Source organism: Somniosus microcephalus, chromosome 19 (genome assembly GCF_052327205.1).
Source record: "Somniosus microcephalus isolate GS21.2 chromosome 19, FLI_Smic_1.0, whole genome shotgun sequence".
In the NCBI taxonomy this organism is placed as follows: domain Eukaryota; kingdom Metazoa; phylum Chordata; class Chondrichthyes; order Squaliformes; family Somniosidae; genus Somniosus; species Somniosus microcephalus.
Genome location: NC_141005.1, coordinates 19,984,491 through 19,998,253, shown reverse-complemented (window position 1 = coordinate 19,998,253; position 13,763 = coordinate 19,984,491). Strand labels below are relative to the sequence as shown.

Below are 13,763 nucleotides of genomic sequence, written 5' to 3'. Positions count from 1 at the left end.
TCACCTTTTTTGTTTTATTTTTATGCCAAACTGGGATGAACAAATTCTGTAGTTCATCCATGCGGTCTTTGAATGTTTGCCATTGCCCATCCACCGTCAACCCTTTGAGTGACATTCCCCAATCAATCCTACCCAACGCGCGCCTCAGACCATCGTAGTTTCCTTTATTTAAATTCAGGACCCTAGTCTCTGAGTCAACAGCTTCATTCTATCATATTATGATCGCTCCGACCCAAGGGGCCTCGTACAACAAGATTGTTAATTAATCCTTTTCTCGTTACATAATACCCAGTCTAAGATGGCCTGATCTCTGGTTGGTTCCTCGACATTTTGGTCCAGGAAACCATCTCGTAAACACTCCAGGAATTCCTCCTCCACAATATTGTTACTAATTTGGTTAGCCCAATTTATATGTAGATTAAAGTCACCCATGATGACTGCTGTGCCCTTATTGCACGCTTCTCTAATTTCCCTTTTAATGCCATCCCCAACCTCCGCATTACTGTTTGGAGGTCTATATACCACTCCCACTAATGTTTTCTGCCCCTTGGTATTTCTCAGCAACTGAACATCAGGAGGACAAATGGCATCTTTCTGCCACAAACTGCTCACAGACGCCGAACCTGATGATGTGCAACCTTGATGTTCTATTTGACTCTGAGTTGAGCTTCAAATTTCACTATCCTATCCATCACTGAGGTTATTTGCACCTCTACAACATCGCCTGTCTCCGCTCTTATTTCAGCTCCATTACTGCAGAAACCGCACCTCTTGTTACCTCTAGATTTGACTTCTCAAATGCCTTTTTTCTGAGCTCTTCGCTACACAAACTCCAACTCCTCCAAAACTCCACCAATTGCATCCTGCTCACCAATCACCCTTATCCTCACTGATCCCCATTACCTCCATGTCCTTGACCCACCCTACCTCTACAACTTGCTTCAATGCTGTGTTCTAGCCCGTACCCTTCAGTCCTCCAACTTTGGGTTCCTGTGAATCCTCTCTTCCGTCCAGTGCACCTCTGGGTGCTTTGGATGCCAGGTTATGCCATCCATAGTCAGATAGCCTGCTGACACTCGTCGTATAGGCTCAAAGATGAAAAATAGCTGCTTGGATGAGGTGTTGAAGACATCTCTGGAATATATGCCAGCATGCATCAATGGTTTCCGAAGAGGAGTGCAAAGAAGATTTTTTTTTTTGTATATGGGTCTATGCATAAATATTTTAAATCAATATAGTATAGCTAGTTTTTACTAATTTATTAGAAAGTCTAATTTACATATCTATATTGGCACCATTAGCACTGAAAACATTGCATGAATACATTTTAAAGGTAATGCATTAATATTGAGTGCTAGTAACAAGATCTTATTCACAGTTTCGGTTCTGTGTTGTACACAAATAGCCCCTGCAATTAATAAGTAATACCAATGAAACGCAGAATAAATTCAGTGTCTCATCTTGTGGACCCACACTGATGGTATAAATGATTTAACATTTTCTGTTATTAGTCTGTCAATAATTTGAATATTTGTACTATTTAAAGAAACTTTGAAGAAGTAATTGCCTGCTTTGCTGACCCGTCACTGGATAGTCCACTATTTTCTGAGTCAAGATCCACTTTCTTTGATCAGGAGGACAATAAGGTGGGTTTTCATAATCTCCTAGATTTTTCATATGGAATTTCAAATCTATAAATATATATATTCCATCCTTGAGCTAATGTATGTAGACTTTCAAAGTAACACTTGGCAAACTCATACACTTTCCATTTTTTAAATTAAGGAATCCAGGAGGAAAAGGTTGAACGCAGAGGGCAAGAGGGTGGATAAATTGAGGAAGGTTAGAGGACACCAAGTTTGGGATTTTAAAACTTGTACATTTATAGGAGGAAGGCAAGATGAGGAATTTTGAGGTCCTGAGAGAGAATGAGTTAGATTGGGAGACTGATGAGGATGCAGGAAGGAACAAGGCCATGTTGATAGTATATTGTGCCCAGTTTTGGATGCCTTACTTTAGGAAGGATGTCCTCATCATGGAGAGGGTGCAGAAGAGATTCAGTAAGATGATGCCAAGGACAGGATGCAGGCATTGGAGTTTTAGATGAGTTGGAGTTTGAGTTAGATGAGGTCAAAAACCTGGAAAGCAGGGTGCTTGAGAAATTAAGGGGGAGAAATTCGGTTGGTAGCGCCAGGGCTTGGCGCCTAAAGAGGCCGAGGAGCGGGGGGCTAAGCAGCTAGTGGCCGGGCGCCGCGAGGCGAGCGCCTCGTCCCATATTGAGTGGGCTCTTAGCGCCGGCGCAAAAACTTAGCGCCCGCTTGCGGGCGCAGGCTGTTCATAACGTCATTTCAGTGTGCAACCCCTTTTTGGCACCCCGGACCGGAAATTGAGTGGCGCCTGCCTCCGTTCCGCCTGGCGCTAATAGTGACAGCTCACTGGAACGTTCCCCAGGCACACTCGGGCTAGGGGGGGCGCTCTTTAAAGGGGACTGCACTGTTATCAAAGCGTTAGCCATTTTGAGAGCGCAACTTGTTGGTTGGTTTGAGAGAGTTGCAGAGCTGCAATGGGAGAGCCTTATTGCCATTCAGCCAGAGGACCGTCAGCCCTGTGAACATTACCTTGCTGCTGGTGAGACATTACAACCTTTATCTTGTTCGCTCTTATTATGGGGGCTGCTCTGGAGGGGAACGTCCTGCTGGTCGACCATGTTGAGAGGGCACAGAGACGGAGGGAGAGAGGGCCAGGAGTGGCCAGACGGAGGAGGGCCAACAGAGGTCGCCACACCAGACCTTGTGCGGCGAGGGTTTTCAGGCAACAGTTCTCCTACCACAACATGTCGGAGGAGCAGTGTGTCAGAAGGCTGCGATTCCACAAGGAGGTGGTGACTGAGCTGTGCCACCTGCTTCAGGACGATTTGCAGCCGAAGATACGGTGCAGGACCTCTGTCGGTGGCCGTAAAGGTTACTGTAGCCCTGAATTTCTTTGCCAGCGGCTCGTTTCAGGCAGCAACTGGGGACATTGCTAACATTTCCCAGTTTGCGGTGCATTGCTGCATCCGCCAAGTTACAGATGCCCTATATAAGAGGAGGCGGCAATTCATCTTGTTCCCTTTGACACCGGAGAAGCAGTGGGAGCGCGCACAGGGCTTCGCGGCAATAGCTGACTTCCCCATGGTGCAGGGCGCCATTGACTGTACGCACGTGGCTTTGCGTGCGCCTGTACAGAATTCTGAGGCGTTCCGCGACCGCGAGGGGTTCCACTCCCTCAATGTACAGCTGGTCTGTGACCACCGGCAGCTGATCCTCGCGGTCAACGCACAATACCCTGGCAGCAGCCACGACACTTTCATCCTGCGTCAGATCTCCGTGGCAGACCTTTTCGAGGCCCCGGCTCACCCACGAGGCTGGCTTCTCGGAGACAAGGGCTATCCTCTGTGCCCCTGGCTTATGACCCCGCTCCGTTCGCCTGGCAGAGGAGCAGTACAACGCCAGCCATCAGGCGACGCGGAACATTGTGGAGCACGCAATCCGTGTGCTCAAGCAGCGGTTCCGCTGTCTCGACCATTCGGGGGGCGCCCTGCAGTACTCGCCGGAGCGAGTTGTCCACGTCGTCGTTGTCTGCTGCATGCTCCACAACCGTGCCATCCAATGCACCCAGCCAATGCCAACTGACCTTGAAGGACCGGAGGAGGAGGAGGAAGACTGGAGGGTTCCAGAAACTGGCAGGGCCGTCCATCAGAGGCTCATAAGGGGTCGGTTCTAGGCCCCTCTGACGGAATACTTGGTGTCATTGGGAGAGAACCGTCCGGGTCACCCAAGGCCTATGAAGGCCAGAATGATCGTAAATAGTATAGATGGCCATTGTAAATAAAACCTTTTTCTTTATTTTCAATAATGTGCTTCCTTCCAACATGGCAAAGCAATGGAAACCGAAAGCATAACTAACGAAATAACACATAACTGTCTCGCAAACCCGCCAGACTACCCAAAACATTACTAACATTCACAGCAGGTGTATACGGCCTTGAATTCTACAAGAAAGACGTCTCAGCAGCTCCCTCTACTCTTGACTCCTTGATGGTGATCTACTTCTCCGTAATTGGACCCCAGTGGCTGCATCAAGGCTGGGGGACGCCTGCTGAGTGTCCGAAAGTGCAGAAGCCCCTGAGGGACGGCGTGGACGACCTCTGGGCTTGGAGGGCCCGGATGCTGACTGCTCCAACTGTGCATGGGTGGAAGCAGTCTGTCCTGCAGGTGGTGGCAGCTGCAGTGGCGACGTCCCAGCGGTGGCATCAGGAATGCTGACATCCTGAGAGCGGACACCTGCTTCGTGGTCAGCCGACACACTGGCACTCTGACAGGGCAGCACCGTAGCATGCGCCCCAATCGGCTGGTCCACAGATTGACGGCCTGCTGTGGGTGCTGCAAGGGCCCCAGGTAATCCTACCTGATCCATTGAGGGTGGTAGCAGTCAGTGCTCGCGTGGCCTCAATCTGCGTCTGCATGAGGCCAGCGAGTGACTGCGTGGCAGCACTCAGCACTTGCATGGCAGGTGCCAGTGCTTCGGTGAAGCCCTGGACAGTCCTTTCCAGGGCTGACCCGAAGCCGTGGACAGTCCTTTCCAGTGATGCCCCGAAGTCCTGGACAGTCCTTTCCAGTGCTGCCCCGAAGTCTTGGACACTCCTTGCCAGTGTCTCGACGGATTCAGGCATCCTTGCCACTGCAGCCATCAGCTCAGTGTGCCTGAGCCGAGCCTGGGCGCTCATTTCAGCGAGGGACCGCACCTCTTCCGCGCTCTGTGCAGCAGTCATCGTGGCCTGACTCACCCTCTGGGGAGACGGCCCCTGAGCTTCCCTACCCCCCCTGCGTTGCTGCAGCCCGCTGGTTCCTGGAACTGGTTCCTCATCAGAGCCACCCCCCCCCCCCCCCCCGCTCCCCTCCAGGGAAGTACTATCCCCAGTCTCCAGATGGGCTGGCTCGCCTGAGGCTGGCACGGATGTTCCGGCTTCCTCCTGCTGGTCGCCTCCAGAGTCAGTGGCACTGGCAGCTTGAGGGCCCGTCTCCCGAGCTGGTGATGCAGCATCTGAAAGCAGGGAGGTTGAAGAGTGGCTTTAGCGCAAGGACAGGGTGGCAGCAAGGGATGCAAGATTGCTGCAATGTTATGACATGGGTCCAGAGTGAAAAGCATGCTGGTGGGGGGAACAAGTGGAAGGAGACAGATCAAAAAGGTGATGACCTTACCATCGCTGTGCACAATGGGGTCGGCAGCTCCAGTGGTGACCGGTCCAGTCATCCGGCCTCCAACAATCTGGTGAACTCTCTCCTCGAGGTACGTGAGGGTCTGGAGGTGAGGACGTCCTCCTCTGGTCCGAAGCTGCTCTTTGCGGTTCCCGGCCAGCTTGGCCTGCAGGAGAAAGGACGGGAAGTGATGAAACATGATGCCCTGAGCTGTCATCTCATGCCCCCCATGGTGGACTAGCCCTTACATGATGCCCTGAGTTTAATGTGCATGTGTGATCCTAGAAAGGGCCATGGGTGCTTGCTGACAGATGGCCAATGGGGCATCGCGCACCCTCTGGCCATAAAGTCAGGTGCAGATGGAGGGATGAAGAAGACTGCCGAAACACCACTCACCCTAACGACCCGAGTGAGGTCGTTGAATTTCTTCCTGCATTGCACAGGGCTCCTGGTCACCACGCTGTTGGAGTTGACCTTTTGAGAAACTTCCCTCCAAGCTCTGCGGTATTCCTTCTGATTAGGCCTCCTGCCATTGTCGGGGTACAGCACAGCTCACCGGCGCTCCACTGCGCCTACCAAAGCATCCAATGCCCCATTGGTAAAGCGCTCCGCTCTCTGCCTCACCCTCTCCATCTTCAAGTTTGTAACGCCACAGAATGCCCAGCGCCGAATTTGAGGCCTACAAGGCACAGTGTGGCTGCTGATCCTTACTGACCCACCCCTTTAAGAGCTGGCCGGCGCCTGAAAGTCTCGTGGTCATCGATTATTGACAGCACCTGCGCTGCGCCCGCCTGCCCCGATATTGAGTAGCGCCGCCAGGTTAGCGCCTTAGGAGTCCCGTGTAACGCCTGATTCTGCGCCGCAATCACCTTTTAGGGGCGCTGCAACCCAATATCGCGCGAGGTGGTGATAAGTTGTGTCTGGCTATAAAATTTGCGCAGCGCCAATTCTAACGCCCCAAGCGGGGCTATACCCAATTTCTAGGCCTAAGTCTCTTACTGGCAATGAAAGCATGGTTTCAGAGAGCCAGCACAGAATGGCTGAATAGCCTCCTTCTGTGCTATAAACTTCTATAATTCCTTATTTCGATCTTGGAAAGAATGAGAAAGGAAAGTTCAGAACAACAATGACCAGAGCAGGATCAGTAAAGTGGAGATGAAGTAGGTTACCAGCTAGAAGTGAGAGAAGTGTTCATCTGCCACAGGAAATATGGATTTCAAATGAACATGCATTGAGAGGCTGTTACTGCTTATCCTGTATGGCCTGTAAGTCAATTAATAATGATAAATAAAATCCTTTTAAAATGTTATTTATTTAAACAGAGTTTGAAGGAGGAACCCATTCATATTCTGAACGTTGCTCTCAAAGAGGCTGATTGTGAGCAGGATGATGAACTGGTGCCTATCTTCAGCAGATTCTGCCAATCAAAGGTTGGCATTACAAATACAACCTACCTTTTAGACTTGACCTGTCTGTGAAAGGCCACCACTATAGGAGTGCTGTGGATATTGCCCTAGGTTGTGCCGTGACAATTACAGTTTTGCTGCTATTCACCACAAATATTTTTAAGGAACAGTATCATCGAAAAAGGCTCATTTTTACATTAGAAAAGTCAAGGATGAGAAAAAGCGATTGAAGCTCACCCTTCAAGTACCCTAATTTTTCCCATCTCCACATCCAACTGCACTTTGAGTTCACAGAATCACAGAAACCCCACAGTGCAGATAGAGGCCATTTCGGCCCATCGAGCCTGCACCGACACATATCCCACCCGATCCCTGTAACCCCTACACCAACACATATCCCACCCTATCCCCGTAACCCCACGTATTTAATCCCCCTAACACTAAGGGTCAATTTATCATAGCCAATCAACCTAACCCGCACATCTTTGGACTGTGGGAGGAAACCGGAGCACCCGGAGGAAACTTGCCCTAATGTTTTTGCCTTTACTATCCGGTTGGGAGGATTATTCCAAGAAGTTCCTCTGAATACCTGCTCAAATTTACTGTTTACTAATTAAAGTTATAAAATAGTAAAAAGTATCTTAGAAGAGAAAACTATGGCATAAATATCGCTACTAATTTTTGTATCAATTTGCATGAGAAATAAACTCAAGCTCATTGAAAATTTTACTGAGTAACTAAACCAAAAGACCAACATGGTAGTTTCCAGAGCAGGCTACCCTGAGAAAGTTAATTTTCTATCTTGATTTTGCTGGAGAAATCATCAAAAGTTTCAGTTGTTCCTTTTCCCTTATGTTTACAGAAAGCACTTCTCTTCGACTATGGAATCAGACGAATCACCTTTCTAGTTGGACAGAAGGTAAGCTTTTCTAAATTGGTCCATTAGTCCGAATGAAGACTTTTAAATCAAAGAATATTTGCTTCAATTCTAAGTATCCATAATGTGATCACTGAATTTTAGACTTTCTTCCCAATCTCTCTTTTTTTCTTTACAGCGAGAATTCCCCAAGTACTTCACCTTCAGGGCAGGAGCTGAGGTACATGAAACCATTTGCCACTTGTGCAAGACCAATAAGTATTGCTTCTTTGAGTCATAATTGTATACATCCCAGAAATCCCCACTCTCTTCCAGCTAACATGATTCTTATTTAGTCAATACAAATGTGTCTGTTATTTAGTACTGATTTTCAATCTCACCTAAGAGGCCAGAATGATGGATAGTGAGGGAAATAAAAATGTTACACCGGTGTCTTAGGAAGTACTTCTGAAGTTAGGGATAAAAGACTTTGTTGGGCTGGGTTAAAGAGAATTTTAAGCTGTGCTATATCTGGCCAGAGAGTGCTTAATGCTGAATAGCTTAAAGTTCTCAAATGCTGATATTTTGAACTTGGATGAACAAAAACTTGTTTAAGAGGAAGAGTAGTTCAGAGCTGATACATCTGTGTAGTAATTGTTGAGTCTGTGAATGTTTTCAAAATCTTCAGTAATTTAAAAAACCTTCCGTGTTTGTTTTCTTCAATACTTGTCCTCGTCTTTAATTTGAAATTTTAAGTCCTAGACTTGCGACAAATCCAGTGAATTTCCTCTCCTGCTGAACCAGTTGGTCTTGTACGTTTTTGCATTGTAAGTTGATGCAATGGGATGCTGACAGTTAATATATTACAGTAATGAAGTGAATCAAACATCAGAATTTGCTTTATTCCTGTAATATCCCTAAAGTATAACCTTAAAACAATTCTAATAAATATAACTTATTGTACCTATTTTAACCTCGTTCTTTATATTTTTTCAATTTTAAACTTTTTACTATAAGGTTTTCCTTCTGCCTCTCTCTGGGACAAATTACCACTTGATCAACTCGAAATACCTTCAAATGACAATTTCTTTTCACCCAGTCGAATGTTTAACTGCATTTAAACTTGCCGTTCGAAAAAGTTGCCCGGATGAACTGATCCCTGCCGTGCTAAGCACGAACAGATCTTTTCACTGCTGACTCAATCACCAATCTCGCCACTGCTACTAATTTGGAAACATTTGTTTAAAAACCTCCTAATACCTCCCTCATTCCCTGACCCAATTGAACTCCAGGGACTAAGAATCAACAAATTGCTTTAAATCTTAATCTTGTATGAATCTAAGTGCAAGTGTAACCATGTGAGGAAACCACTCCTCCCACAAGCACTGATCCATGAAAATGTTCAAAGATAAGTAAAAGACACCTGAGTGAAAACCTCACCTATATCTTAGTCAACGTAAACCTTTTATAAAACAAAAATCAGTGGCATGCTGCTTGTTCTCAATTCAAATTGCCATGTTGAGTTAGTGTGTGAAGCTACAGCTGAAGATCTCCACTTCCTGCTGTCTGACCACAGGCTTCCTGTTCGGTCAGTGATAAACTAAATGGCAGTCTGGATGTCCCAGAACGTTGATAAGAGCAGAGTCGGCCAGAGCTACTCATTTTAGAATGCGTTACAACTAAACTGTAAAAGGCATTGTCTCCTTGGATAGGCTTTGGGAGGGGTGTCAGCAAACTTGTGTGTTTTGTTTACAAAAGTCACAATAAAGCATTTACATCATGTGTTTAACAAATGAATAAAGATTTTCCTCATTGCTTTTTCATAAAGACAGTATCTCTCTCTAAAAAAGCGGTATATAGGTAAACAACTTGGGACCTTAAATCAAAGTTCTCTAAATAAGGATTTACTTGTCTTTAACAAAACAAAAAGTCTCGCTAGGCTGTGTGTGTTAAAACGATCTCATTTGAAGGCTCAGTTGATAAGTAGAGTGCACAGTGGATCTGAGCTGTACCGACCTAGTTCTGTCTCTAGTCTGTGCTGCGTTAGCTGATCTAAACTATGATGTTGGAGTTGCTATAACTGGCCTGAGCACCCCTGGCATAGTGAAGGGAAAAATTAGCCAGAGTTCTTACTCCTGATCACTCGCCAGCAACACCTGCTGCAAAATGCAAATTTGCAACTGTCATATGATGACAGGATCAGGCTCTCTGTGATTTACACCCACTCCACATGGTTAAACAATCTGTGAATCGTATTATTATTGCACCTGAGGAACTAACACTTTTGTGATGTTGCACCCTTGCAGAAATATGTATTTTCAGGAGAGAAGACTGGAGGAGAAGTCATTTCATTTACAAAGTCTGTGATGTGTTTGTGCTTTAAATTCTCATTATCCAGTTTGCAGAAGATCGTATTTATCGACATTTGGACCCAGCGCTGGCCTTCCAGCTGGAACTCAACCGGATGCAAAACTTTGACCTCGCTGCTGTTCCCTGCGGTAATCACAAGATGCACCTGTACCTAGGTGCTGCCAAGGTGAAGAAGGGAGCAGAGGTCACTGACTACAGGTTCTTTGTCCGAGCGATAATACGACATCCTGACCTCATCACTAAGGTGAGGAACCTGGGTATTATGGAACATCGGAGTGCAACTTTTTGATTGCAACTAAGCACATTGTTTGGTTTAGCTCTAGTACTGTTTTGACACCTGGTATGATGGACCATTATCACCAAATATTGAATCCAACCCAGCCAGATTTTGGGGTGGGAGGGAGAAGGTGATTGCAACATAAGAAAGCTTGAGCAAGAAAAGGCTATTTGTTCTATCTAGCTTGCTGCTTCCAAAGAAGAATCTACCCTTCCAAAGACCATGTGGAGAATCTACCCTATTGTGAACTCCACCCCACCCATTTAATTCCCTGAGAAAGTTCTGTACATGTACTCTCTGATTTCCAAAGGCAATCAGAAAAACTAAGATTAATAAACCATTCTTTCATCTCTATTGTTGATAGCCCTGTATTGTTGCCAACATTTTCCATCACATGAACTATGGTGTCCTCCAGAGTATTTTATCATCTCCCTCTATACCTATCTTTATAACCCCAATCCCATTCCCAGGTAGCAAAGCTTCATTGCTTTGTGTTTAATAATTTCTAAGAACGGGTATTTAAGCAAATGTGGAAAAAGAAATCGTACATGGTAAGACATGGTAATCTAGCTGAAGAAGCTAATAAAATATTGTATTAAAAGATAGATCTCCTCCTCCTTCTCCTTCTCCAGGCCAAAGCTTCCGGTGTAGGCTGCCTGCAAAATTCCTCTGAGGACAGTGCTCAATGAAGTGCTCCAAGGTCTGATTAGGAGCTCCACAGTCGCATGATGGGGTTGCTTTAATCTTCCATCTATGGCGAAGGTGGCAGCATCTACCATGACTGGTTCTCTGGCAGTTGATGGTTGTTCACTGTTTACGAGGAAGGTTTGATCCTTCAGGTTGTACTGTGGGGTCCTCTATAAGGAATCTATTCCGTATGTCATAGTTCTTCCAAGCATTTTGCCATCAGTCATCAAGGCTGAGGGGAGATCGCTGAAGGGCTTTGGCGACGGTCCAAACTGGCCTTTTAGATTTGAGACGGGTTGGTGGTAGGTTGCTTAAGTCGACCTGGATCGGCATGTCTTTGCTGGTGTAGCAGTTGTATTCTCTGGAGACTGCATATTCGCGGAGTAGGTGTGGTGGTGTGATGTTTACAAGCACAGGCAGCCAAGGTGTTGGTGTCGATAAAAGCGTACCGGTGATAATTCTCATAGTAGAATTCAGCTGGATATCAACGGATTTAACATGCAGACTCGATAGCCATGCCGGAGAGCAGTACTCCGCTGTAGAGTACACCAGGGCGAGTGCTGCCGTATGGAGGGTTTGAGCGTCCCATGTGGATCCGGCAAGTTTCTGGATCAAGTTGACCCTACTTTTTAGTTTCTTCCCAAGGTTCTGGAGATGTTGTCTATATGATAGGGTGTGATCAAGTATGACTCCTTATTAGGAGGGTTTTTTGGCATGGTTTACCTCTGCGCTGCAAAAGGAGACTTTCAAAGCTTGGTTTGCTTGATGGGTGTTCAGGTGGAACGTCGAGATGACGGTCTTTTGCGGGTTTGGCCAAAGTTGCCATCGGCGGAAGTAGGCCTCCATCCTCTGTAAATCACTGGTCATTGAAGATATAATAGAGATGAGGTGAAGAAATGTTTTTGAGGGGGTAATGTAGTTGCAGAATAGTGGCAGTGTGTTATATAATAGCCTAAACACTTAGACTATGCTGGGAGTTGCTATTTTATAAGGTGAACTAGCTGGAAGGGAAGATGGTATCCAGAGTTCCATGCCATATTGGGTTACACTGGGCTTAATATTGTGAATCAAAATTAAAATTGGAATGAAAGTGAATCTTTACAGTAAATTCCAATCTGTCAGCATTCTTCCCCTAATTTATCTAATTTGCATACATGGTGTTACCCTTCAAAGTGGAAATGCGTTGGAAATGATAACACTAGTCCTCCTCTTGGTATTATTCATTAGGTGACCCAATAAAAGGTATTCTTTAGGGATATGAATTGGGAAGAACTTCCCTTAGAGACTTTTAAAGCTCTCCCTCTAGCACAGGGAAGGGAAAGTCATGACAAGACCACACCTCTGAGGTCAACTTGGATTACTGCTTGTCGAGGCCTCCGAGCAGTTGTCAAGTGGGGAATTGGGGAACTAATAGGGAGATTCTGATCCTCAAAAGAAATAACAAAGTTAAAAGGAACTATTCCAGATCCCCTTTTTCCTGCGATTTTGACCTTGTGTGCTGTACATTTTGTAGGAAGCCTCTTTTGAATATTTACAAAATGAGGGGGAGCGGCTGCTGCTTGAGGCCATGGATGAACTGGAGGTGGCTTTTAACAAACAGACTGTGCGCACTGACTGCAACCATATCTTCCTCAACTTTGTGCCAACTGTGATAATGGACCCATCCAAGGTTTGAAGAGTGCAGATTTCTTGTGGTTGTCTGGATTGTTATCTCAAAAATGTTGTATTTATTGCTCGCACTTTCTGTGTCTGTCATTAAAACCAAAGAAAAATGTTTTTAGCAAGCAATTATTGCTTGGAGCATGTCAAATTCACAGCACCTACCTCTAGACTTCTCTTTCCCTTTTTAATCCGAGGTTGATGCAGTAATAGTGCTATATCATGCATCGTGGCCTCTAGTGACAAAATTAGCACTGATGTTCTATTATAATGACAGACTGTTCAAATTGGCTATCTTTTGTTATGGTTTCCAGTTGGAATGTCAGCTGTGTCCGCTGCACACTTGGATTTGCCTTGTTAGATGGTCTCTGCTCATGTCTGAGCTTGCGTAAAGGGCTGACATTATCATCAACTTGTATTGTAAGCCATTGGGGTGGTGAAGTTGCTCAAATCACGAGAGTCAAATTTGTTGTTTGCTGGTTGGGGGGCACAATTCACATGTTCTTCCCTGAGGAAAGGCGCATCACAACATGCATTTATTGGGGTCATAATTTCTGTGAGGCCACTAAGTTTATTGCTTGTATTTTGGAGTTGAGAGTTGCTATCAGCACAATAACTTGCTGTTGCTGTTTTTCTTTCTTAAATATGTACGGCTTTATTAAGTATTTACCAAACCATCAAAGCACATCTTTGCTTCTCAAGTGCTAGTGTAACAATGAAAGGGATGTGTGACTCTTCTCCCCTCTATAAAATCTGTGCCTTTTTTATTGCATAGATTTGACATTTATATATTTTTTTCAATGTTTATTTTCAGATTGAAAAGTCCGTCCATGACATGGTGATGAGATACGGGAGCAGGCTGTGGAAACTCAGGGTCCTGCAGGCTGAGCTCAAAATAAATATCCGTTTAACTCCCACAGGAAAGGCAATCCCAATCCGTTTGCTCCTCACCAATGAATCTGGATATTACTTGGATATGAGCCTGTACAAGGAGGTGACAAATGCCAGAACTGGACAGGTACATGCTTGTTGAATTAGGGGACGCATGTCTAGAAAATGTGGACGAATTCTAAAACTCCATTCCCTTTTTAGAAAGGAGGGAAAAAAATCAACAAAAAGCCAAAAACTGCAGTAGCTGTAAATCTGAAACAAAAATTGAAAGTAGTCAGGCAGCCTCTGCTGAAAGAACAGAGGAGTTAATATTTCAGATGTGCACCCTTTCTCACAAGGGAGGATATTACCGATGAACCGCATTTAAACAGGAACAGAAC

The 13,763-nt window shown here is 45.7% G+C and overlaps 1 protein-coding gene across 2 annotated transcripts in view; it reads left to right on the top strand.

Annotated features, from left to right (window-relative positions):
- acacb (acetyl-CoA carboxylase beta) overlaps positions 1-13,763 on the top strand; it is a 147,549-nt gene that overhangs the window by 90,270 nt on the left and 43,516 nt on the right. For both annotated transcript variants that reach the window (XM_085961310.1, XM_085961309.1), the window contains 7 exons: positions 1,547-1,646; positions 6,560-6,667; positions 7,506-7,562; positions 7,699-7,740; positions 9,898-10,113; positions 12,347-12,502; positions 13,307-13,510. In XM_085961310.1, coding sequence (XP_085817436.1) covers positions 1,547-1,646; positions 6,560-6,667; positions 7,506-7,562; positions 7,699-7,740; positions 9,898-10,113; positions 12,347-12,502; positions 13,307-13,510 — 883 coding nt within the window. The remainder of the gene's footprint in view (positions 1-1,546; positions 1,647-6,559; positions 6,668-7,505; positions 7,563-7,698; positions 7,741-9,897; positions 10,114-12,346; positions 12,503-13,306; positions 13,511-13,763) is intronic.